A 25687-nucleotide genomic window follows, 5' to 3' on the forward strand; every position below is an offset into this window, starting at 1 on the left:
CCTTTGATATATCATTATATGCACCCTTGAAGACTGAATTTCTCCTTTCTGCCACGTCATTCCAGTAGACCGGTCTCTGTTATGCTCGGATATTGAAATGATGGCAGCAACAGTGACGATCAAGAGAGGGAGACCTTCACAATGCTTGGCGATTTTGATGGCAACTTTGTGAAGGTGAGGAGGGCAAATCTCATCACCAAACACCTTCTCACATAGTAGTTCCATGCTTTCTTCTTCATTCATAAACCGCACCTCATCCACAGCAGGAATATAAGCATTCATCAATTTTCGATGCTTTTCTTCATTCATTCATAAACCTTATCTTATATTAAATCATCTACTCGCGTGGCGGCAATAACATTTTCTGCGGATATTTTTGGTTAAGAGGTGAGTAGTTTAATAAAACAGTATAATTTCTTCCTTTTTTTTCCTTCGTGAAAAATTAAAAAATGTGTGATTTTATAAACCTTATGAAATTGGTCATAGTTTAACTAAATTTTGTGATTCGGAAGATTATTTCTTTAATTGGATTTGCACATCTCTTTTTCTAATAACCATATTACAACAAATTTGAAGTTCCCTAGTTGAAAAATAGGTTGAAATAAATAAACACGTATAAACCAAAATCTCTATATGCAAAAAAAATGGACACGCAATTTTACATACATTAATCACATGCTCTTTCCAGACAAAGGCACCATCACTGTTGTTCTCATGTCTTCTTTGACAGCAGTGGCTCCAGATGACTGATGTCGTCTCTCAACGAGGCACTCTCCCTAGTTCCAGACTCCAGCTGAGACAGAGCAGCTTCTTCCGAGCTCTGCTTCAGTAGCCGGTTGAAGAGGCTTGATTTCTTTTCCAGCAACGGAGACTGACTTGTGGAAGAATTGGTCAAGCTTTGCACCTTCTGTAAACAGACTTGGACTGCATCGTGCACACGGACGAAGAACCATTCTCGGCCTATCAGATCGACCACCTCAGCTTTTGTCAGTGTCAGCAGAACGTCTCGGTTTGGATTGGAAATGGCTATCTGAAAAACACAGGATAAAGGATTTGGTACACGAATGGATATCAACGGTCATGGATATACGCTAACTTGCTTACCTGGATGTTACGCGATCTGTATTCGTTGTACAAGTCTTTTAGAGCTTGAACAGCACTCGAGTCTATGTAAGTCACAGCTGAAACAAAATACCAAAAGCAATTGTCAAAATCTCAGATGCATAATTTGTTTTCAGCTTCACAATCAAGTTTAAATGAGAAAGAAGTTTGAAAATGACTCACGAGCCATCTCAAGAATGACAAAATGGATGCCTGGTACTTGTGGGCCCCGCCTGATAGGTCCATCAACTACAATCTCATATTCCCGGAGCCTAGATAAAGAAAGTAGGAGAGGATGGTTATAATAGAGCACAAACATGATAAAGCTGTTTAAGACAGAATTGCGTCACCTGTCTTTGATGTAGCTTATATTGGCAAAATAGATTGGAGCATCAACACGAACAATTACAATTCCGTTGTATGTATAAGCTTCGGGATACTGCTCGGAGTTTCTGTATACAGTTGTGCCAGGTAAACGGCCCAAGACAGCTGCAAAATAAATCATGTTTGGCTCTCAATGAATTGCACCAATTGACATGATCCAAACCAAAGTTTACAGAAGTAAACAGGAAACACGGAAAGGTAAACTCAACGACAAGTTATAGTCGATCTGCTGAGATAAAGATTAGATAAAGACTTACCAATATGTGGATTAGCTGATTCATGGATGACAAAAGCAAGTGAGACGCCAACCTGAGAACCAATAAAGGGAAGCAATGAAAAAAATAAATACTATTAAGATAGGCTTAATCCAATATTGAGAAGCAAAGACAACTGCAGAATTTGACAGACTCTAATAGAATGAAAGCATTATAGAATATGTCGATGAGCATCATAGAAAATGTCGATAGAGTACTCATAAGCACAGATAGTACAGCAAATTTTAACATCGAAGAGTTAGCATATATAATTAAAAAAATTACGAAAATAGGGAAAAAATAAAGATGAAAACTAGCAAACATAGTAGACGAACAAAAAGTTAGATTAAAGTTCAAATTATTCCAAAAATATCATCAATATGATCTATACTTACACCAAGAAGGACGCCAATCTCTATGCCAAGGAACAAAGTAAAAATGAAAGTAATGGTCCAGAGAAGAAAATCTCTTTTATCCACCCGCCATAAGAAAGTTGCTTCATCGTAATCCACCTGAAATGGGGAAGGGTAAAACTATAGATTGAGCACCAAGCTTAAGAAACTAAACCTTCAACACATTTTAATTAACAGGTTGAAATTTTCAATGATTGGTTAGAAAAATGGTGATAATTGTCATACTTTTGAGATACAAAGTTAACCAAATACTTCTGAGAACAGAAAACATGTACGGCTTATCAACATTTTCTAAAGCACTACTCACCAGTCCAATAACAGCAGAAATGACAATGGCGGCTAGACCACACTGCAAAGAGACACAAAATGAAGGAGAGTAGAGAACTATTAGCAACAGAATTTAATATGCTGAAAATCAAATGTTCCAAACCACATATTCTCTTTATGAAATTTAAGCACCCTGTTATATCAAGACAGTTTAATGCTAGTAAAGATTTTTATGTCATGGAAAGGAATCTTAGAAACAAGTGCCAATGGAGGTCCAAAGAAAAAAGAGCATGAATATTAGTTCCATGCTGAAGAACGACAAGTATAGTTTCAACTCAAGAACAAGTAAGCACTTCCACATACAGCAGTACTAAAGGAGAAGAACAGTGTCTTCAAATTAACCTGTGGTATGTATTCAAACAACGGAGTCATGAATTGAAGCGCACATCCCATAATGATTCCCATAACTACTCCAGATAAGCCAGTTTTGGCTCCACTTTCATGATTCACAGCTGATCTGGAAAATGATCCTGCACCACATATAATTAAGGAAAAGAAATTTCAGGAACCTATACCAATTGTGACATTTATTTTAACTACAAGTATCTATTGATGGTTGGTAAGAGATTAATTTATTGTTCGGATAACAGACAGTAAAAATCTCACCAGTTGTAGGGTAAATCGAAAAGAAAGAACCAACGATGTTTGCAACACCAAGACCAAATAACTGTGGAAGACAAACAATAAGCATATCACAAATGGATCCATGACAACGCATGACAGTTAATTCATTAAACTCCTTTTGCAAATTAAATATGACTGCTCTCCAGGAATTATATGATATGTTGGACCTAGTTCACGCCATCTGTACAATCTAAAGATCTAGTACAGAGTCTACAGACACGGTTAACAAATTACTAGAAGCAAAGTAAGGCTAGGACCAATGGAAACAGACCTCTTGATTGGAATCCAATTCATAACCATTCTTTGCTGCAAGTGCTTTAGCAATTCCCACAGATTCCTATAAATTGAAATCAGTATATTCAATATATTGTTTCACAAAGAGTCCATACTTCCAAAAAAAACGAAAGAGTAAAAGGTGCAAAGAAAAATATTGTAGCAAGAGAGTTATGATCAAAATTTCTCTTACCAAAATAGCCACGCCAGTAATGAGAACTGTTGTAGAAATCAAAGATTTAGCGTACTCAAATTTCTTTGGGATCGAAAATTCTGGCAGGCCCTGTGGTATTTCACCTACCTAGAATGGCAGAGCAAAAAAAATAATGCAGTTAAATATGCTTCACAGAGCTAAAATTCGTAGAAGTTTACTTTATTAAGGTAAAGGTACATTGGATTATTTTGTATGACCCAACATCTTGGCCACTTGGTTATTTAAGTGGTCCTCACCAAAGATATTGAAGGTGGATGAAAAACATGAACAAAAACTGTGCCCAGAACAACAGCTGTAAGGGGACCAGAAGCTCGTAAGAAACGCAACGATTTCCTAGTTTTTCCCTGTCAACACGTCAAAGTTAGTTTAAATAGGTAAAAATATGAAAAATGGATACCTGATTGAAAAAATAGATTCATACCAAGTGTTTCATGATCAAAAGAACTGCCAATGTAATGGAGCCCATGAGAAAAGGTTGCCACAAAAACTACAGAGAAACAGAAAACAAAAAATTGATAGTTAAATTATGGTGTAATGGACCACCAGCGTATAACGAATGTGAAGTTGTAAACAGAAATCAAGGTATGTATTTTTGAACTGGAATGGGAAAATAGTTTAACAGAGGCCATAGATGAACCTTGATGAATAGAATTACAAGAAAGAGGGTATACAATTTCTTTTGGTTTCTCTCTCATCATGGAAGAATTTACAGAAAGAATAAAAGAGCAAGTTCTAGTACTTATAATTAAGTCTTACAGGGGCCACACCCCACCACCCAGCACCATCCACTAAATCATAACGCTAACTCATCTTCACTACACTAAAACGCATAAACACGAAACATGGGCTAATCCACGACAATTCTAAGCAATTTACCTGATCTGCTCCTGCAATAATGCTCTTCACCAGTGGAATAATCTCGCTGCTTCGGACAACACTATATCCCAAGAAATCTTTTGCCTGAGAAAACGCAATTATAATGGCTGAGGCTGTTGTAAAACCAGAAATCACAGAATGGCTGATGAACCGAAGAAGCCATCCAAGCCTGGATATAAAGAAAATCAGTATCAAAACAGTTTCGTATTGAGAAGTGCACAAAACGAATTAAAATAGCAATGAAAAAAGAAAGCATAGATTTGATCAGTGCTGTAACAATATTGGTGGCTGCTCAATTTGTGTCAATTTATTCAAGAAGTTACTTGCAAAAGAGAACACATAATGCAAGGTATTATCTTTACTCTATTAATTTTTATTAAATATGCATACAACAAAACTAGATAAGCAAATGAGCAAATTCATGTGAGAAACACAGGCTAAGGGAAGAAACTGATTTGACACACATAGTTCCCATTAAATGATGTACAAACTTCAGAAACAAACCAAAGAAGAAAGAATTCAGATATCTGAACCTTAATAGCCCCATGATGCATTCAAAGATTCCGACCATAAGTGCCAGCAGTATCGCAAGCTCTGTGTATAATGGCTCTTCCGGGTTTACTATGCTCCCCAACACATTAGACACCAGGAGGGATGTCAATGCAACAGGACCAATAGCCAGCTGACGAGATGACCCGAAAATAGCATACACAAATATAGGCACAAAACCAGAGTCTGAACAACAACAAAAAGTAGACGAATAAAGATCATTGAAGGGAAGAAGTTAATACAACTGAAGCTACCAACAAAGTAAAACCATCAATAAATTGCAAATATCATCAAATTGTAAACTAATAATGCCCAATTGCATCACCAAATCTTAAATCGCAACGGCATCATCAACACCTGGTGTGTTAACAGCAATCGACACCTGAACTTGACTATATAAGAGTATAACAGCAATCGAACTAACAATAAGCAAAGAAACAGTGACAGTAAAGCTCAAAATCAAGTAAATTAACTTACAAAGTCCATATATAGGGTGAAGGCCGGCTAGCTTCGCATACGACATGGACTGATCTCCGCACATCAAATCAACAAACCGGACAATCAATATCCACAAAAATCACAACAAACTAACAAAATTACAGCTATAAATCATCAATCGATCATCATCCCGCACCTGAGGAACGAGCATAACGCCGACGGTGACGCCGGCCATGAGGTCGGGCTGGAGATACTCTCGCCATCTGTATCTGCTAATCCAGCGGTAGCACGGCAGGAACGTCTCAATCCAGTCCGTCCAGGTCATCCGCTTCATCCTGTCCCTCCATTTCCAGAAATACGACGACGGCGGCGGCGCGGCGGAGGAGGTGGAGGTAGGATGCTGCAGCTGGATGATTTTGACGGGACGGCTAGCGATGGAGGAGAGGTCGCCGGCGCTGGGGGAGGAGTGGCTCAGCCTCTCCATGGCGGCGGCGGAGGATACGGTGGCGCGTGCGTGGGAAACACGTGGGGTTTAAAAGTATGTAAGGGAAATTCGGTAGCGATTGGCGCAAAACAACGCTGACCAATAGTTTACGTATTTTGGTATTTGTATCGAAATTGTTCAGTCAATAATGACAAAAAGAAGAAGACGACGAAATGCTATAAGGCCATCCACAATAGGAATAGCCCAGCAATAGCCTAGCCACTGCCATATCATCAGCACTAAAAATCCTCCTGCCACATCATAAATAGCCCAGACATAGCCTAGCCACATCATAAATAGCTCAGCCACATCAATAGCCACATCACTAATAACAATTATATAAAATGACATAATTAACAATCACACAATATACGGAATTTAATTTACGAGATATATACGGGAAACATTAATAATACTATCCACATCACTATTAACAAATATATACAAAATGAAATAATTAATAATCTCACAATATACGAAATTAAATTTACGCCACAAAAACGAGAAAATTCACTAATATTAATAAAATATAAAAAGTACATTAATTAAAAAAATTACATAATTAAAAAAAACTAACGGCGGTCAATCCTCTGTGCCCATAACTCTTCAATTAAATCCTTTTGGAGTCGAATATGAGCCGCCGTTTGGCGCATGTCGGCGTGTGCTTGTAAGAGGCCGGCTTCATCGTGAGGTACCCCACTCCGTACGTTGGGGGCGGCCACGTCGTGGCTTGGACCGGCTTCATTATCGTCGTTGACCCAATTGGTCAGTTCGACACCTTCATCTTCGACAATCATGTTGTGCATGATAATACATGCGTACATGATATCAGCAATGCATTGGACATCCCACAAACGCGTTGGACCCTTAATTGCCGCCCATCGAGACTGGAGCACACCAAATGCGCGCTCCACGTCCTTGCGCGCCGACTCCTACCGTGCCGCAAAGTAGGCCTTCTTCGCATCTCCTGGGCATCGGATCGTCTTCACAAAAACGGGCCACCTAGGGTATATCCCATCCGCCAAGTAGTAGCCCATATCATGTTGGTTGCCGTTGGCGACAAAACTGATGGCCGGACCGACGCCATGACACTGCTCGTTGAAAAGTGGCGACGAGTTGAGGACGTTGAGGTCGTTGTTCGAACCAGCTATCCCAAAATACGCGTGCCAAATCCAAAGCCGGTAATCAGCTACGGCCTCCAGGATCATCGTGGGATTCTTTCCCTTGTAGCCGGACGTGTAGAACCCCTTCCAGGCTGCGGGACAGTTCTTCCAGTCCCAATGCATACAATCTATGCTGCCTAACATACCCGGGAATCCATGCTGACTCCCGTGCATCCGCAACAGATCTTGGCAGTCTTCGGGGGTAAGCTTTCGCAGATACTGATCACCGAATACTTCTATCACTCCCAGACAGAAATTCTTCAGACATTGCAAGGCAGTCGTCTCACCGATGTGGAGATACTCGTCCCACATGTCTGCCGCGCCTCCGTAGGCCAACTGCCGGATTGCCGCAGTGCACTTTTGAATAGGTGTGTGGCCGGGTCTGCTAGACGCATCGTGTCTGAAGCGGAAATACAGATATCGAGACTCCAAAGCGTTGACAATACGCATAAACAGGTTCCTGGTCATCCTAAAACGACGCCTGAAAATGTTGGCGTTGAACCGAGGCTCCTGTGCGAAGTAGTCTTCGTATAGGCGCTGATGTGCAGCTACGTGATCCCGATCAATCACACTGCGGCGGTGGACCACTGGGGGAGGTCGAGGTCGAGGTATCGCCGGCTGCAAGGCCCTTTCCATCCATTGGTTTATCGCGTTGGTCGTATAGGCGTCCAACGCCTCGGCCATACGACGTTCGTACTCCTCAGCATCCCCTCCGCTACCACCACTACTACCACGAGCATTACTCATTTTGCGTTGTTGATCTTGAACAGAAATTAAGATAGAGAGAGTACTCGTTAAAACAAGTGGTGCGAATGAAAATGACGAACAAAGCGCGTATATATAGTGTTTCGAAAAAAAAAATTATTTTTTCGCGCTGGGCGATCCGGGCGCTGCAATAGCGCCGAACGGACCGCCCAGCGCACAGCCCAGCGCCACGCGACCGCCCAGCGCTGCGCGGTTTCTCTCTCCAATCGCCCGCTGGGCGGCTGCAATAGATCGCCCAGCGAACCGCCCAGCGCCGGCGCTCGGCTGGGCGTCTATTGTGGATGGCCTAAATACTTTTTTTAACTCATTTTTTTACAGAAGTTTCATCGCTTATTTATATGATATGATAACTCGATATATCATGGCTAAAAAATAAATTGAAATTGAATATGAATAGGTCAAGTGGTTTTTTCACATTTTGGGATTTTTTGCTATAATTTGATTACTTAATACTCCATCTCTCTCATCTTATGATTGATCTCGTGATTGATTGCCAACACGTGTTTAGAGAAAATGATAATAAATAGTTAAAGTGGAGAGAAAGTAAAGTAAGAGAATAATGTACATACGACTCTCTTTTATATTATTCACTTTCTTACTTTACATTTTCTTTACTTTAATTATTTATTATCATCTTCGCAAAACAACGGCAAAAAGGAAATCAATCACTTGAACCAGGAAAGAGGGAGTAATATAGCGAGTTAACCATGTATATTGAAATTTGAAATGATATATTGTAGTACATTATTTTCATAGTCAATAATTCTTTAACTTTTTTTCATTTTGAGCTATTCATTAAAATTTTATGTCATGTACTGGTAAAACTAAAGACTTATGTCATCTATTTTTTCCTTCTATTTTTATCTATTTTATTAATTTCATATTAAAACTTATGTCATCTGCTACTAAAACTAATGACTAATAAAAATGAACGGAATAATACTTGTTATATTAAAAAGAATAAATCGCATATAATTTTAGCTAAAACTCAAATTAATGAGTAATATTACTATAATGTCTCCGGATAAAAGTTTTGTTTTATTTTTGGTGAACAAGACTTATATTCTGCTCATAACACACTCAATTAATTTAATAGAATAATTATACCGAAAGCAACTGAGACTTGTGATGAAGTCACACTGGATGTAAAACTTGTTTCATAATTATTTCAATGAAATTAGATTGAGTGTGTTACATTCGATACTTAGCCTTATCATACTAGTTTTATTTTTAAGTGTGAACATCCCTGAAAAGGTGTATGTTGTGACAAAAGCAGAGTTATATTCAGAATAAATCTATCTGAAGTAAGATAAATAAATAGAAATTCTGATAGAATGTACCGGGATGTTATTGCGTCCATATTCACTTAGATGTGACACACACGATTCTGTGCCAGCTTCCATTATTAAATTATTGAGCACACTTTCATATTCACACGCATTGGAAAATGCCTTATCAAATTTTATTCCCTAATATAAAATGGATTATTTAATACAGTAAATTATTTGAATGTGTTGTAAATTTAAACTGATTAATAAATGTCATAATTGTAATACCCGAAAATTTGTGGAATTTTATTCTTTTAATTAAGGATGAAATTTTCTTTATGTTTTTGTGTTTAAAATATGGTGTGGAAAATACTTTGTGTTTATTTGATTGTTGTGGATGTGGTATTTTCTACCTAGGCAAATTAAAATGTAATTAAATAATTAATTAAGCCATGTTTTTAAAAATCCTAATTAAAATTAAGATCTCTCTCTCTCTCTCTCTCGGTTTCTCTCCCCCTCCCCACTACTTTCTCAACCTCCCCACTCCCTCTTAACCGATACATCATCCCCTTTCCAATCTCTCCCCACATCGGTTTTTCTCTTTTCTCTCTTGCAATTGCTCTCAACACCGGTAAGCTCCCTCTCTCCTTCTCCCTCTCGGTTCTCATCTTTTTCATTCACTCCCTCTCATCATCGTCTTGGATTCCTCAAGGTGATACCCCCTTCGTTGTGAATCGGAGTCGTAAGAGGAAGTAAAGCTTTTTCACTACGTTGAACTATCCGGGAAAGGTAACACAAGGCCTCAACTCTCGTTTAATTCGAAAAACATGCATGTAGGACGTTTTTGGATGGGTTAGATGTTGAATAGGATTTGTGGCTATGTGCTTGTGTTGAACATGTTTTCGGTGATAACTGACAGTGGGTTCCGACCCCTTTTTGACTGAGCAAACGATCTCCTTTTGGTACGAATTTTTAACCGTATAAACTTTGGTGTGTCTTCTGTGTGGTGTGTAAATTTCAGCTTCTTTGGAGGTCGTATGATTTTATTATGATTTCTGCAAGTAAACTGCGCAGTTCTGCGTGTTGTGTGTTTTTGGGAGATGTTTTCATGTGCAATGGTTGGGTTTCTGAGTGTTGTGCTTTTGTGATGTATGTGGGTGTGTTTGGCCAAGAGATGGCTCGGAGGAATCAGTGTTTGGTTCGAGAGTTTTCGTGTGTGTTGGCCGAGAGTTGTTGGGTTCAGCCTAGGGCAGATTTGTGGAGAGTCTGGAAGGGATGATCCCAGGTGTCTGGGTGTGTTTTGGGACCGAGAATGTGTGGTGTGAATGTTGTATAGGGTTTGAGAATCGGAAGTTGGAGGAAAGTGAGTGTGCACGGAACGAGCCAGGCGGCCGAGGTGCCGAGGAAGCGGCCGAGGTGCCGAGCAGGCGGCCGAGGTGCCGAGCAGGCGGCCGAGGTGCCGAGCAGGCGGCCGAGATGCCGAGCCAGCGGCCGAGGTGCCGAGCCAGCGGCCGAGGTGCCGAGCAGGCGGCCGAGATGCCGAGCCAGCGGCCGAGATGCCGAGCCAGCGGCCGAGGTGCCGAGCAGGCGGCTGAGGTGCCGAGCCAGCGGCCGAGCAGGCGGCCGAGATGCCGAGCCAGCGGCCGAGGTGCCGAGCAGGCGGCCGAGGTGCCGAGCCAGCGGCCGAGGTGCCGAACAGGTGGCCGAGGTGCCGAGCCACCGGCCGAGACACCGAGCCATGTCGAGACGCCGATCCTTTTTCCGAGTTTTTCCGAACCTTTTCCGAGCCAAGTGAGCCGTTTGCACAGTAAGGGTATGCCAGGAGTTTGAGTGTTGTGTGTGTGTCGTGTGCGCGTTTTGAGTACGTCGTATGCGTGTCGGGTGCGTGCGGGGTGTGTTTTCGGGCGTGTCTTTGTGTGTTTGGCTTATGAGATGTTGTTAAGTGTGTGTTCGTGTAACGTGCTAGATGTTGAAGTCGTCCACGTAGGAATCATGCATTGTCGTTTAAACATCGTCTACCCTGACTCTAATCATGATTTATTTATCTTTCAAAAGGGTGATCTTTTTCGAGGAAAGTGTGGTTGAAGGGAACTGTTTTAAAAGCTAAGCAATCGAGGTGGGCTTTTCTACCCTACTTTTACGTGGGTTGTTTTTAATACGGACTCTGTTCCGGAATTGTTTATGGAGGTGAACTGTTTGTCTTGCCAAATGTTTTGATTTGAAACCTATCTGAAGTGGTTTACCACATATGTTTAATCGAATTCGGGTCTGTTGGGCTGCGAACCCTCAGGCTAGTGTACACGAGACTGGGTGCCATCTGAGAGCAAGTTGGCCGGTCTAGTGACCTGGGGTGTGGCCACGCCCCTTGTCACCGTTGGGATCAGATAGTGTATGATTGAGGGAATAAGGGTGGCAATATCGGAAAATGACTGCGCAGTCGAATTTATGAAATATATTTTTGTGTACTTGGGTTATTTTCTTACACTTAAAACCCCAAGGTTACACTGTTATGGCATGACAAACTATGATTTTGGCGTGTGTCCACTGAGTGCAATAAGTACTCAGCCCTGCATGTTGTTTTCTTAATGTGCAGGTTGAGCGGCGATGGGGATGACGGATGTTGAGCAGTGAAAGCCAAATGAGTGTTTTACTTGGTCTTTTGGATGGTGTCGTGTCGTCATACCCGACATCATCTGTCTTTGGGTCTTTTCCGCTGCTTTGTAATCCGATACAATGTTTTATTTAACTCTGTTTACATTAACTCTAGAAATGTCGCTACAGTATCTGGTTTTAAAATGAATTTCCTTTTATCAAATGTCTTTGGGTCAAATATTCCTGTTTTTCCCCTTTCTTCCCCGCTTCTTTATTCCTCCCCTAGTCGCGGTCCACCGTACTTCCTATCCTTAGGAAATGCGGGCGTGACAGAGTGGTATCAGAGCCTAGGTTTTTTTTCTCTTTCTGCTCTGGACCCAAAAAAAAATTCTTTTTCTGACTGGAGTAAGTTTTCAAAAGTGTCATTGGCTCAACATCCGACTCATCGCACTCAACCTGAAATGAGGTAATGAAAATTTCGAAATTTTGGAAAGTATATGGAAGTGGAGGAAATTGTGATTTTGGTGTTGAAAATGATTTTTTTTTAAAGTTTAAGAAAAGGTTGATGCATGTAAAAGGGTACAAATTGATGTGAAAAGTTGGAAATTATTTGAGTTATGAACTGTTATGGTGTTATGAACTGTTGATGTATGATGAATTTATATGAAAGCATGTGGCTGATGTGTGATGATATGATGACGTGAATGTAGATGTGAGCTTTTATGGGAGAATGTGTTGGCCTTTTGAATGTTTGAACTTAGACGTGATAGGATTTCACTAGTGCTTTTTGGACCTATAGTAGATAAGAACGTTTGGCCTTTGAACACCAGCGGGTTTGGGTTAGAACAGCGATACGTGCATACACATATCTCTTTCTCTCCTTCGGTTATGTACTCTGTTTTTATACGCGAGGCGGTTGTTTCTGTTTTTCTATAGATGGCGCGTATGTTCCGAACCCCGCGACGGAGTGATCGCGATAGACTTAGGGCACAGAGGGTGCTCAGAGATTATAGAGTGTACCGGAAGAAGGATCACGTACCGCTGATCGAGTTCGTGGCACACTTCGACACCCTCTGGAGGGCAGCTCAGGAGTTCGGAGTGACAGAGCATGACGGCATTGAGAAGCTAATAGAATTGCTCCCCGACAGCTGGAAAGAGTGGGCCGAAAGAACGGCGAGGAGGTACACGTGGCATGAGCCCGCTACCGATGACATGGTGGGTGACATGGCTGGCTTTCGGGAGGCCGTGTATTGTGCACTGGTAGACTCTCGAGAGGAACAGCCCCCACAGGATGTGGAAGAGAGGGTCGTGTATCAGGACAAGTATGTGAGCATGTACGAGGGTGAGCAAGGGTTTGAAGATGACTACGGGGAAGAACCCGAGGAGGCTCAGCAAGAGAACCCCGAGGAGGACGATGACGAAGACCCAGAGGAAGGACCTATGGATGAGGATGATAGAGTCGTAGTCTAGAATTAGAATAGTTCGTTGTCTTTTCAGTTTTTGCTTTCTGTACGATCTACTCTTGAGAACAATGTTGGCCTTCTTTCTTTTAATGAGAATTTGATTTTGATTTATATCCTATGTGTTGCATCTTATACTACATGAAGGTTTTATAAGAAAATTTGGAGAAAGTGGTAATTTTGGATGAGAATTGTAGTAACACTTTTGGATATTGACTCAGAATGCCGCCAAGACGTGCACGCCAACCACGACAAGGACCCAACGTGGAGGCACCACCTCCACCACCACCACCTCCACCACCACCACCTCCACCCCCGCCTCAGCAGGAAAGATTCATAGTTACGTTCTCCAGGCAGAATCCCCCAAAATTCGATGGACAAGGAGATCCATCAAAAGCCGAAGAGTGGATACGCAGCCTCGAACGTATTTTCAGGGTTATGGAGTGCACAGATCAGGAGCGCATTGCTTGCGCCACCTTTCAACTATCGGGTGATGCCGATTATTGGTGGGAGACTCGGCAAAGGACTATGAATCCTGCACGCCTGGAAGCGCTAACATGGGAGGAGTTTAAGGTGGAGATTGACAACAAGTATGTCCCAAAGACGTACAGACGGGCCAAGGTGGTAGAGTTCCACACGCTAAGCCAAGGCCGAATGACTGTGACCGAGTATGACCGAGCCCTCGCGCAGATGGCACGATATGCGCCCGAGTTGATGGACACCGATGAGAAATGGGCGGTGAAGTTCCGGGCCGGGCTCAGAGATGAGATAAAGGCCGCGTTGGCCTGTCGAGGAGAACTCTCCTACTCGGAGATCTTGACTTGTGCACTGGACGTGGAAGATGCACTCCCTAAACCAAGAGTTGTGGCGACAACAAACGCGACACCTCTACAAGCTCAGCCAGGTCATCAAGAGAAGAGGAGGTGGGATGGTGATCAAACTCAGTATGGTGGCAAGAGGCCACAACACATGAGGAACGCACCCTACAATGGCGGAAGACAGAATACCTTTCAACCGAGGGCAAATTTCCCGCCGAGGAACCCTCAATGTGGGAGATGCTTCAAGTATCACACCGGGGAGTGTCGAGACCCTAGGTGCTTCAACTGTGGTGGGAGTGGCCACTACATCCGAAATTGCCCAAACAAGCACATGGGAACGGGAACGAGACAGAACCAGCTAGGTTTCCGTCCACAATCCCAGGCACTACCTGCACCTCCACCGCAACAACGCCGCCAAGGATTACCATCGCAAGCAAGGGCCTACGCCTTGAAGGGGAAACAGCCGGCAAACGGGAAAGAAACCTTTGAGCAAGGAAACTTGGCAGGTATGGGCACACTTCTCAATATGCCTATAGTTGTCTTGTTTGATACGGGTGCGTCGCATTCCTTTATATCAACGTCTTGTGTGGATACTTTGGGATTACATACTGTTAAGACCGAACCCACTATGAGTGTGACCTCACCGGTAGGCGGGACTATAGATATATCCCGATCTTGTGCATGTGTGAACTTTGGAATAGGTGAACTCAGTTTAGTGGCTTATAATTTGCAAGTAATGACGATGGGTAGCGTAGACATAATCTTGGGTATGGATTGGTTAGCGGAGAAGCACGTTACCCTTCATTGTAGAGATAGGGAAATCTCGTTTGAAACCCCCGGAAAAGAGCCGACGAAGTTTCACGGAATCCCAATGAGCCGACGCAAGTCCATTATCTCTGCGCTGCAAGCCACTACAATGATTAGGAAGGGATGTCCAGCGTACCTTGTTTATTTGAATGGGGAGGAGAAGAAAGACAGGAAGATAGAAGATGTGGCGATAGTGAGTGAATATCCCGATGTCTTCCCCGATGCATTGCCGGGACCCCCACCCGACAGGCAGGTAGAATTCACGATCGATCTGGAGCCCGGATCGGCACCAATATCCAAAGCACCTTATAGAATGGCGCCAAAAGAGTTGGAGGAGCTTAAGGTGCAACTGCAAGAGCTACTGGAATGGGGATTCATTAGACCTAGCGTGTCACCATGGGGAGCACCAGTGTTGTTTGTAAAGAAGAAGGATGGAACGATGAGGATGTGCATCGACTATCGGGAGCTAAACAAACTAACGCTAAAGAACAAGTATCCACTACCAAGGATAGACGACTTGTTTGACCAACTTCGAGGGGCAGGAGTCTTCTCTAAGATGGATTTGAGGTCTGGGTACCATCAGTTGAGGGTTCGGCGAGAAGATGTACCCAAGACGGCGTTCCGAACAAGATATGGTCATTATGAGTTCGTTGTAATGCCTTTTGGACTGACGAACGCCCCGGCAGTGTTCATGGACCTTATGAACCGCGTGTTCCATCCATTTCTGGATCGGTTTGTCCTGGTTTTCATCGATGATGTGCTCATTTACTCGAAGAACGAAGAGGAGCACAAAGAGCACTTGAGAACCGTCCTAGCAATTCTAAGGGACGAGAAACTATATGCCAAGTTCAGTAAATGCGAGTTTTGGCTCAAGGAAGTGAATTTTCTGGGACATGTAGTAACTTCAGATGGAATTCGTGTGGACCCGGCCAAGGTGGAAGCGGTGCAGGAGTGGAAGTCACCTTCTACGCAAAACGAAATCCGAAGCTTTTTAGGACTGGCGGGCTATTATCGAAGATTCATCGAGGGATTCTCGAAGATAGCAAGGCCAATGACGCAACAACTGAAAAAGGGAGTCAAGATGATTTGGACGCCAGAATGTGAGGCGAGCTTTCAGTTGTTGAAGGAGAAATTGACCACCGCACCAATCCTAGTTGTGCCGGAGCCAGAGACTGACTATGCGGTATATACGGATGCGTCGAAGGTGGGACTAGGATGTGTGCTTATGCAGAAGGGGAAAGTGATTGCATATGCATCGAGACAATTGAAGCCCCATGAACTGAATTATCCGACGCATGACTTGGAACTGGCAGCTGTGGTGCATGCTTTGAAAATCTGGAGACACCATCTCTATGGAGTCCGTTGTGAGATATACACGGACCATAAGAGTCTAAAGTACTTCTTTGAGCAAAAGGAGCTGAATATGCGCCAACGTAGGTGGCTCGAGTTGGTGAAGGACTACGATTGTGGTATAAATTACCATCCGGGAAAAACAAACGTAGTGGCCGACGCTCTTAGTAGGAAGTCTCAATCTCAGCTGGCCACCTTTCTTACTATCGAGGAGAGTATAATCCGAGAGTTCAGTAAGATGCGCTTGGAAGTGGTGAGAATGCCCGAGACTGTGGAAGGGATAGTAGCCACGTTGGTGATGGAACCCGACTTAAGAGCCAGAATTGTGGAAGCTCAACGGCGAGATACGCTACTAGAAAGGATTCGCTCAGAAGTGAGGACGGGTGAACCCGGAAGTTTTCGTGAGGCAGCGGATAATGGTCTCACATACAAGGGAAGGTTGTGTGTGCCTAAGGATGAAGGCCTGAGGATGGAAATCATGAGAGAAGCACATGAAACCCCATACGCTGCCCATCCAGGGAGCACCAAAATGTATCAAGACTTGAAAAGACAGTTTTGGTGGAACGGTATGAAAAAACATGTTGCGGCATTTGTGGAGAGATGCCTGGCATGTCAACAAGTAAAGGCGCTACACCAACGGCCCTATGGGAAATTGCAACCCCTCGAGATTCCGGAATGGAAGTGGGAACATATTGCAATGGACTTTGTGATAGGACTGCCAAAATCCCAGCGAGGGAACACGGTGATTTGGGTGATTATAGATCGTCTCACCAAATCTGCCCATTTTGTGCCGGTTCGTGCCACTTATGGATCCGATCAGTTGGCTAAGGTATATGTACGGGAAATTATACGCTTGCATGGAGTTCCAGCGACAATCACATCTGATCGTGATGCTAAATTCACTTCTAGATTTTGGACAAGCCTGCAACGCGAGTTGGGGACTAAGTTGAATTTCAGTACAGCTTTCCACCCGCAAACCGACGGGCAGTCGGAGAGAACGATACAAGCATTGGAGGACATGCTACGAGCCGTGGTGCTAGATCGAGGCGTAGGTTGGGAAGAAGTGTTGCCCTTGGTAGAGTTCGCGTACAACAATAGTTACCAGGCGACTATCAAGATGGCCCCATATGAGGCCTTGTATGGAAAGAAGTGTAGGTCGCCACTTTATTGGGATGAAGTGGGTGAGAGAAGAATTCTCGGACCAGACTCTGTAGAAGAGATGATAGAGATTGTCCGACAAATCCGTGGGAGGATCAAGGAGGCACAGGATCGACAGAAATCTTATGCGGATGTTCGAAGGACCGATTTACAATTCGAGGTCGGAGAAAAGGTCTTTCTGAAAGTTTCCCCTTCTAAGGGAATAACTCGTTTTGGAGTGAAAGGAAAGCTTAGACCCCGATTCATCGGTCCATACGAGATTTTGGATAGAGTCGGCATGGTGGCATACAGATTGGCCCTACCACCAAGCTTTGGAAATGTGCACAACGTCTTCCATGTGTCACAATTGAGGAAGTACGTGTTTGACCCCACACACATCGTTCACCAAGAAGAGATGATGGTCCTAAATCCCGATCTAAGCTATGAGGAGAAGCCCGAGGCCATTTTGGACCGAAGAGTGCAAGAATTGAGGAATAAGTCAATTGCTTCGGTGAAAGTACGGTGGAGGAATCATGGAGTCGAAGAAGCAACATGGGAATTAGAAGATAAGATGAGAGAGAAGTTTCCGGAGCTGTTTGAATGATCTTGGACGAAATTTCGGGACGAAATTTTTGTTAAGGTGGGAGGAATGTAATACCCGAAAATTTGTGGAATTTTATTCTTTTAATTAAGGATGAAATTTTCTTTATGTTTTTGTGTTTAAAATATGGTGTGGAAAATACTTTGTGTTTATTTGATTGTTGTGGATGTGGTATTTTCTACCTAGGCAAATTAAAATGTAATTAAATAATTAATTAAGCCATGTTTTTAAAAATCCTAATTAAAATTAAGATCTCTCTCTCTCTCTCTCTCGGTTTCTCTCCCCCTCCCCACTACTTTCTCAACCTCCCCACTCCCTCTTAACCGATACATCATCCCCTTTCCAATCTCTCCCCACATCGGTTTTTCTCTTTTCTCTCTTGCAATTGCTCTCAACACCGGTAAGCTCCCTCTCTCCTTCTCCCTCTCGGTTCTCATCTTTTTCATTCACTCCCTCTCATCATCGTCTTGGATTCCTCAAGGTGATACCCCCTTCGTTGTGAATCGGAGTCGTAAGAGGAAGTAAAGCTTTTTCACTACGTTGAACTATCCGGGAAAGGTAACACAAGGCCTCAACTCTCGTTTAATTCGAAAAACATGCATGTAGGACGTTTTTGGATGGGTTAGATGTTGAATAGGATTTGTGGCTATGTGCTTGTGTTGAACATGTTTTCGGTGATAACTGACAGTGGGTTCCGACCCCTTTTTGACTGAGCAAACGATCTCCTTTTGGTACGAATTTTTAACCGTATAAACTTTGGTGTGTCTTCTGTGTGGTGTGTAAATTTCAGCTTCTTTGGAGGTCGTATGATTTTATTATGATTTCTGCAAGTAAACTGCGCAGTTCTGCGTGTTGTGTGTTTTTGGGAGATGTTTTCATGTGCAATGGTTGGGTTTCTGAGTGTTGTGCTTTTGTGATGTATGTGGGTGTGTTTGGCCAAGAGATGGCTCGGAGGAATCAGTGTTTGGTTCGAGAGTTTTCGTGTGTGTTGGCCGAGAGTTGTTGGGTTCAGCCTAGGGCAGATTTGTGGAGAGTCTGGAAGGGATGATCCCAGGTGTCTGGGTGTGTTTTGGGACCGAGAATGTGTGGTGTGAATGTTGTATAGGGTTTGAGAATCGGAAGTTGGAGGAAAGTGAGTGTGCACGGAACGAGCCAGGCGGCCGAGGTGCCGAGGAAGCGGCCGAGGTGCCGAGCAGGCGGCCGAGGTGCCGAGCAGGCGGCCGAGGTGCCGAGCAGGCGGCCGAGATGCCGAGCCAGCGGCCGAGGTGCCGAGCCAGCGGCCGAGGTGCCGAGCAGGCGGCCGAGATGCCGAGCCAGCGGCCGAGATGCCGAGCCAGCGGCCGAGGTGCCGAGCAGGCGGCTGAGGTGCCGAGCCAGCGGCCGAGCAGGCGGCCGAGATGCCGAGCCAGCGGCCGAGGTGCCGAGCAGGCGGCCGAGGTGCCGAGCCAGCGGCCGAGGTGCCGAACAGGTGGCCGAGGTGCCGAGCCACCGGCCGAGACACCGAGCCATGTCGAGACGCCGATCCTTTTTCCGAGTTTTTCCGAACCTTTTCCGAGCCAAGTGAGCCGTTTGCACAGTAAGGGTATGCCAGGAGTTTGAGTGTTGTGTGTGTGTCGTGTGCGCGTTTTGAGTACGTCGTATGCGTGTCGGGTGCGTGCGGGGTGTGTTTTCGGGCGTGTCTTTGTGTGTTTGGCTTATGAGATGTTGTTAAGTGTGTGTTCGTGTAACGTGCTAGATGTTGAAGTCGTCCACGTAGGAATCATGCATTGTCGTTTAAACATCGTCTACCCTGACTCTAATCATGATTTATTTATCTTTCAAAAGGGTGATCTTTTTCGAGGAAAGTGTGGTTGAAGGGAACTGTTTTAAAAGCTAAGCAATCGAGGTGGGCTTTTCTACCCTACTTTTACGTGGGTTGTTTTTAATACGGACTCTGTTCCGGAATTGTTTATGGAGGTGAACTGTTTGTCTTGCCAAATGTTTTGATTTGAAACCTATCTGAAGTGGTTTACCACATATGTTTAATCGAATTCGGGTCTGTTGGGCTGCGAACCCTCAGGCTAGTGTACACGAGACTGGGTGCCATCTGAGAGCAAGTTGGCCGGTCTAGTGACCTGGGGTGTGGCCACGCCCCTTGTCACCGTTGGGATCAGATAGTGTATGATTGAGGGAATAAGGGTGGCAATATCGGAAAATGACTGCGCAGTCGAATTTATGAAATATATTTTTGTGTACTTGGGTTATTTTCTTACACTTAAAACCCCAAGGTTACACTGTTATGGCATGACAAACTATGATTTTGGCGTGTGTCCACTGAGTGCAATAAGTACTCAGCCCTGCATGTTGTTTTCTTAATGTGCAGGTTGAGCGGCGATGGGGATGACGGATGTTGAGCAGTGAAAGCCAAATGAGTGTTTTACTTGGTCTTTTGGATGGTGTCGTGTCGTCATACCCGACATCATCTGTCTTTGGGTCTTTTCCGCTGCTTTGTAATCCGATACAATGTTTTATTTAACTCTGTTTACATTAACTCTAGAAATGTCGCTACAGTATCTGGTTTTAAAATGAATTTCCTTTTATCAAATGTCTTTGGGTCAAATATTCCTGTTTTTCCCCTTTCTTCCCCGCTTCTTTATTCCTCCCCTAGTCGCGGTCCACCGTACTTCCTATCCTTAGGAAATGCGGGCGTGACAATAATAGTGGTATAATAGAAGTTTGGTAAATTGTGAACAGAGGCCAGAAAAGAAGGGAATATTTGGATTTGAAAAATATAAGTATTATTATTGTCACAAACTTATTAATAATATCACGATTTTTTAGTTTTTATAAATTTGTATGAAACTATTACTTTTAATAATCTATCATAAATTCAATGATATCATTATCATAAAGTCAAAATAGCTCAGAATACATCCTTTTAAAAATCACGCCGTACATTATAAATAATTAAATCACTAAAATATTAGCTCATAAATCCTACCTTAAACAAGTATTAATATAATTATACTATTAATTTTCAGATCTGTCAACATTAAATAAAATCTAATTTGTTTATTTGAGGTTGATTTTGTTGAAGGAAAATTCAAACATGACCACCACGTACGCATTAATAATTTATTTATTTAAATGGGTCGCAATTGAAGAGGTAGGTGACAACTAACACCAAAATTAAAAACAGACATCACACACGCAAATCCACAATTAAGTATTTCTATTTTTGAGTAATTAATTCTATAAGTTAATATAAAAATTAAGTGTACCTTCATTGAAGTGGAAACCTATACTTCAAATATTTAATTAGTAAAGTTTGAGATGTAAAGAAGTTAATGTTCCATCTACTTTCAATCGTGAAAGTTAAAAACACTGCATTCAATGAATTAATTTTATTTGCAGGAAAAAAAAAAAGAAAAAAAAAAGAAAAAAAGAAAAAAAAATGAATTAATTTTATTTTGAGAAAAATGGAATTCGAACTGCGACGATGCAATCGTCCTGTAATATTTCTGTATTATAATTATGTTTATTTTCATTAGGAAAAAGAAATATTTGATCAAATTCCTTTCTATAATTGTCTCTATACATATGACTGTAGACAAATTTTCTCATGAAAAATCAGTCAATAATTGAACTTTAAATATCCTTTCGTCTAAAAAAATAGTCCACGAAAGGATATGGTATGGTACAAATTTTAGTAACAATGGTTGAATATAGTGTGAAAAAAGGTTATATTATACAAATAGTGTTTGTAATGATCATAAAAGTAGTAATAATAATAATTAATAGTAAAATTATTGTGAGTGAAAAAAGGAGTAATTTATATGGTAGAAAGAATAAATAAATTAATATATTCAAAATAATACTATATTGTAATGTCTATAAATGAAATGAAGTCAACTTAAGACGTATAGAAATATCAAAATAAATTACAAAATGTCAAAAATAGACTATAGATTAGGGGGACTAATCCATTGCTATGATTTAAATTTGAATAGATATCAAAACAAATTAGCTCTTTAACTCATCAAAAAAGAAGAAAAAAACAATAGATAGCTCTTTCTAGCAGAAAATGAAACTGGAAAAGATGAATGATAAAACAGAGTCTTATTTCAACCACACATCATGATGAGCAGATCCACAACATCCATACAAGTTCGTCGTCGTTTCTAACAACATAGACATTATTATTTGAAAGGAGCATTCTAAGATACCTGCATAATTCCTACAACAAAGTAGTCAGTGGAGCAATACCAGCAGATTCGATGATGTAGGTGGATCAGAGACATGCTCATGCGTTAACTTTTGGCGCCCAGCCTGCAATGACATGTTCCTTCGCAGCCTGTGTGTTCTGGAAAGACTCCCGAGAATACAGCAGCTGTCGTGGGGAGGGAGAGGGACACATTAGATATGGCTTTATGTGCATTCACTAAGAATTCTTGATCATTCACATTTCAACCTGGATTTGATGAGTACCCAGCAATACTTGGTGTATGCAATATATCAAGGCTCGTGTAGCAATTAGGCGTCAGCACAAGTTTGAAGTGACGCAAAATGTTTCAGAGAACTTCCACAGAATAACAATTATTGACAATTTGAACGGCAATGCTGAGGTGAAGTATAAGTTCAATCTTAAAATGAGACACATTTACCTTACCAAAGGAGTATAAGTGAAATAGAAAGACGAGTGTCAGTTGGTGTATAATACGATTCATACCAGTTTCACAGAACACATAAGCTCCACAAATTCATGATTTTGCACCGTATTTGAAGCACATTTTATATAACTTAAAGCAATATCTTGAGACCAATATAAGTTGTCAGATAAGTACATGTTTTGAACATCAATCCAGATTGCACAAAAGAAGACAATACCAAAAAATAACAGATTTAATAATAACATAAGAAAAATACCTCCTTGTATTTATGCACATGAGTCAAGCTTTGGGGAATAGTCCAACCCTTGAAATGGCCTAGTGTCACATCAAGATGGTAAAGCTTCGGTGTCAAACTCAAATCAACAGCACAAATGTCTCCTCCATTGACATACGGTCCCTGAGTAGCAAAGACGAACAATTCCAGTTATATCTACTATCTCACACTTATAAATTATAATTCCATCCTAAACTATTGAATCCTTAACACATTAACTAATTTACCACCTTAGTCTTCAGGTGCTCATCCAACGCCTTCAGTTCATCAAGCAGAGCTTGTTCTGTTCCATCACTGGCATCCTTGCTCAACAGGAATTTGACAAAGGTAGGAAATATCTTGGAGCCCCGACAAAATATAAAGGGAAAAAGGTCAATTTGCAGAAGCCTAAATCTATTTCTCATGTAGATAGAAGCTTCAAAATGAACATTCACACACACACACACAAACACACACTGTTTTGAACTGATTAACTCACAAAGACTATTCTCAAGGGAAGAGAAGTTGAGTCATATAAAAAATTCAAAGCCTAGACATTGCATCCAAGCACGACTAAAAAAAACAAGATTCAACCACAAAATTATATCCAAACATCATATTTATATTCCATGAGCAGCCAATTGTAAATTTACATACACAAAATTTGATCAATGATAACTCACATGCATATGAACATGAGAATGAAATGGAAAGGGGAAATTTTTGGACCTAGAAGCTTCAAAATGTACATTCACACACAAAAGTGCACACACTGTTTTGAAGCTTCAAAAAAGGCCGATTTTTTAGTAGCATAAATCTTTCTCATATTGACGGAGAAGCTTCAAAATGAACATTTGCGCTTGGATGCACACACACACTGTTTTGAACTGATTCAAAAATCCTATTCTCAAATCTCAAGGGAAGAAAAGTTGAGTTACATTACATCAAAGCCTAGAAGAACAACTCAAGAACACAATCCAGCTACAAAATTAGATCCATGCACCATATTTCCATTCCATCAATAGCCAACTTTACATTATATTCCATGAAAAATGGTAGATGATGACTCATAAACATACGAACATGAGAATGAAATTGAAAAAGGGGGGAAATGTATACACTGAGGAGACTTCAGGAGGAGCAGAGAGAGAGAGGGCTTTGGGTATTTCTCCTCCAATTTACCAATGATTACATCAGAATCAGAAATCCACTCTCCATCACCAAACTTGATAACCGGCACCTTCCCTTCTGGATTCACTTCCAGAAACCTAACAACACACCATCGAGAAAAAACTAGTTAAGCCTAGACAAAAACCCTAAATTAAGATGAGTTTTGAGCAAATTACCACTGGGGCTTGGCGTCAAAGCTGATCAAGTGCTGCTTGTACTCAATTCCCTTCTCTTTCAAAGTCAGCAAAACCCTCTGGCAAAAGGGGCCTAAAATGGCAAAGCAGTTCATCACGAAAAAATCTCACTTTACAAGAACACATGTGTGTGTGTGTTTGCTCCGGGAAATGGAGAATGCAGAGAAAAATTGGTGAAATTACAGTCTCCGAGAATGCCGGGGGCGGCAGCGGCGGCCTTGACGCAGATCTCAACAGCCATTGGTGGCAGATGTTTGTGGAAATTGGTAGCAGAGAGACAGAAGAATCGAGAATAGAGTGAGTTGCAGAGTGGGAGAGATTGATGAAGAGTCCTCTGCCTAAATAATGTTGAAATAATATAATGACTACGCATCTTATTAATGCTCATGCATTTCTACTGATACAATTAAATAAAGGAGTAAGAAAAGTTTGTTGAGAAAATATAATAAAGTGTAAAAGAATAATTATCCCAAATATTACGAATATCAACCAAATTCTTGTATTTTTCACGAATTTTAAAAATGATTTAAAATATAATAAAATTTATATTTCGTGTTTTATTTCTAAGTTTGTTGCATATAGGATAAAAGGTCCACTTTGATTTAACTAGGCCAAATAGGATAAAAAGGCATGTAAGTTAGTCGGGTATGGTGATTGATCCGTCGTGAGAAATAACAAACGAAATGTAAAGGTTATGATATTTTATAGTATCATTTTTAAAATTCGTAGAAAATACTAAAATTGGGTCCAAGTTCATAATTTTATGAATTATCTTTAAAGTAAAAAAGATATTAAGTGTGTTGAAAAAAAGTAAGTGACAAATATAATAGAGTAAAAAATATTAAGTATCTTGATGACTCAATTTAAATGGGACAATCAAAAAAAATATTCTTATCTGTTCCATTTAATTTCTTGTAGACATAAAAAACTATAAAATAAATACTTATTTAGTAAATTAATTAAAGTGAGAATAAAATAAAGAGAGAATAAAGAAATTTAATTATGTTCTTTTATTATCGTCCAGCTTCAATTTTTTTATTTCATGATAGTACAAAATTTGTTCAAGAAAAATTGATTCGTCTTGCCGGGAAGTTGATGTCGAGTTGTCAGACTCTTATTGGATTCTTGGATCGGAAATTTACTAATCTATGTTGAATTTTTCAAAATTTTAATGATGCAAGCAAATCTATTTAATGCATATTTCAATGTTTAATTAGAACGAATTTTATCTTAAAAAGGTTATTCGTGAATTATATAAAGTATGCAGTGTCCAAATTAGTTAATTAAGGGTGACCAATACTAAACTTCTAGAATTCTTCAAAACACTGAATCTACTACTCTCTCCGTCCCGTGTTACTTGCACTTATTTCCTTTATGGGCATCCCAAGTTATTTGCACTCTTTCCATTTTTAGTAAAAATTATCACCTACAGCCGCAATTGTTGACTTTGCTATACACTCATTCCTTAATCTCCGTGCCGAAAAGCAAACGTGCGTGTAGCACAGGACGGAGGGAGTATATTT

General features: G+C 41.4%; 1 protein-coding gene and 1 pseudogene across 1 annotated transcript; both read right to left on the bottom strand.

Moving 5' to 3' along the window:
- Positions 1-486: 486 nt before the first annotated feature.
- LOC121762659 (probable sulfate transporter 4.2) lies at positions 487-6063 on the bottom strand. The gene is made up of 17 exons (XM_042158614.1): positions 5650-6063; positions 5493-5541; positions 5000-5201; positions 4467-4635; positions 4012-4077; positions 3827-3934; positions 3570-3677; positions 3375-3440; positions 3086-3146; positions 2822-2949; positions 2460-2501; positions 2135-2251; positions 1743-1794; positions 1452-1590; positions 1285-1373; positions 1105-1181; positions 487-1030 (listed from the first exon to the last, which is right to left on the bottom strand). Exons 1-17 carry the CDS (start codon positions 5935-5937, stop codon positions 713-715), a joined length of 2079 nt encoding a protein of 692 aa, XP_042014548.1. The 5' UTR covers positions 5938-6063; the 3' UTR covers positions 487-712.
- Positions 6064-21987: 15924 nt separating this feature from the next.
- Positions 21988-24524, bottom strand: LOC121762753 (annotated as a pseudogene).
- Positions 24525-25687: the final 1163 nt, after the last annotated feature.

The sequence above is a fragment of the Salvia splendens genome, chromosome 13 (assembly GCF_004379255.2).
Source record: "Salvia splendens isolate huo1 chromosome 13, SspV2, whole genome shotgun sequence".
In the NCBI taxonomy this organism is placed as follows: domain Eukaryota; kingdom Viridiplantae; phylum Streptophyta; class Magnoliopsida; order Lamiales; family Lamiaceae; genus Salvia; species Salvia splendens.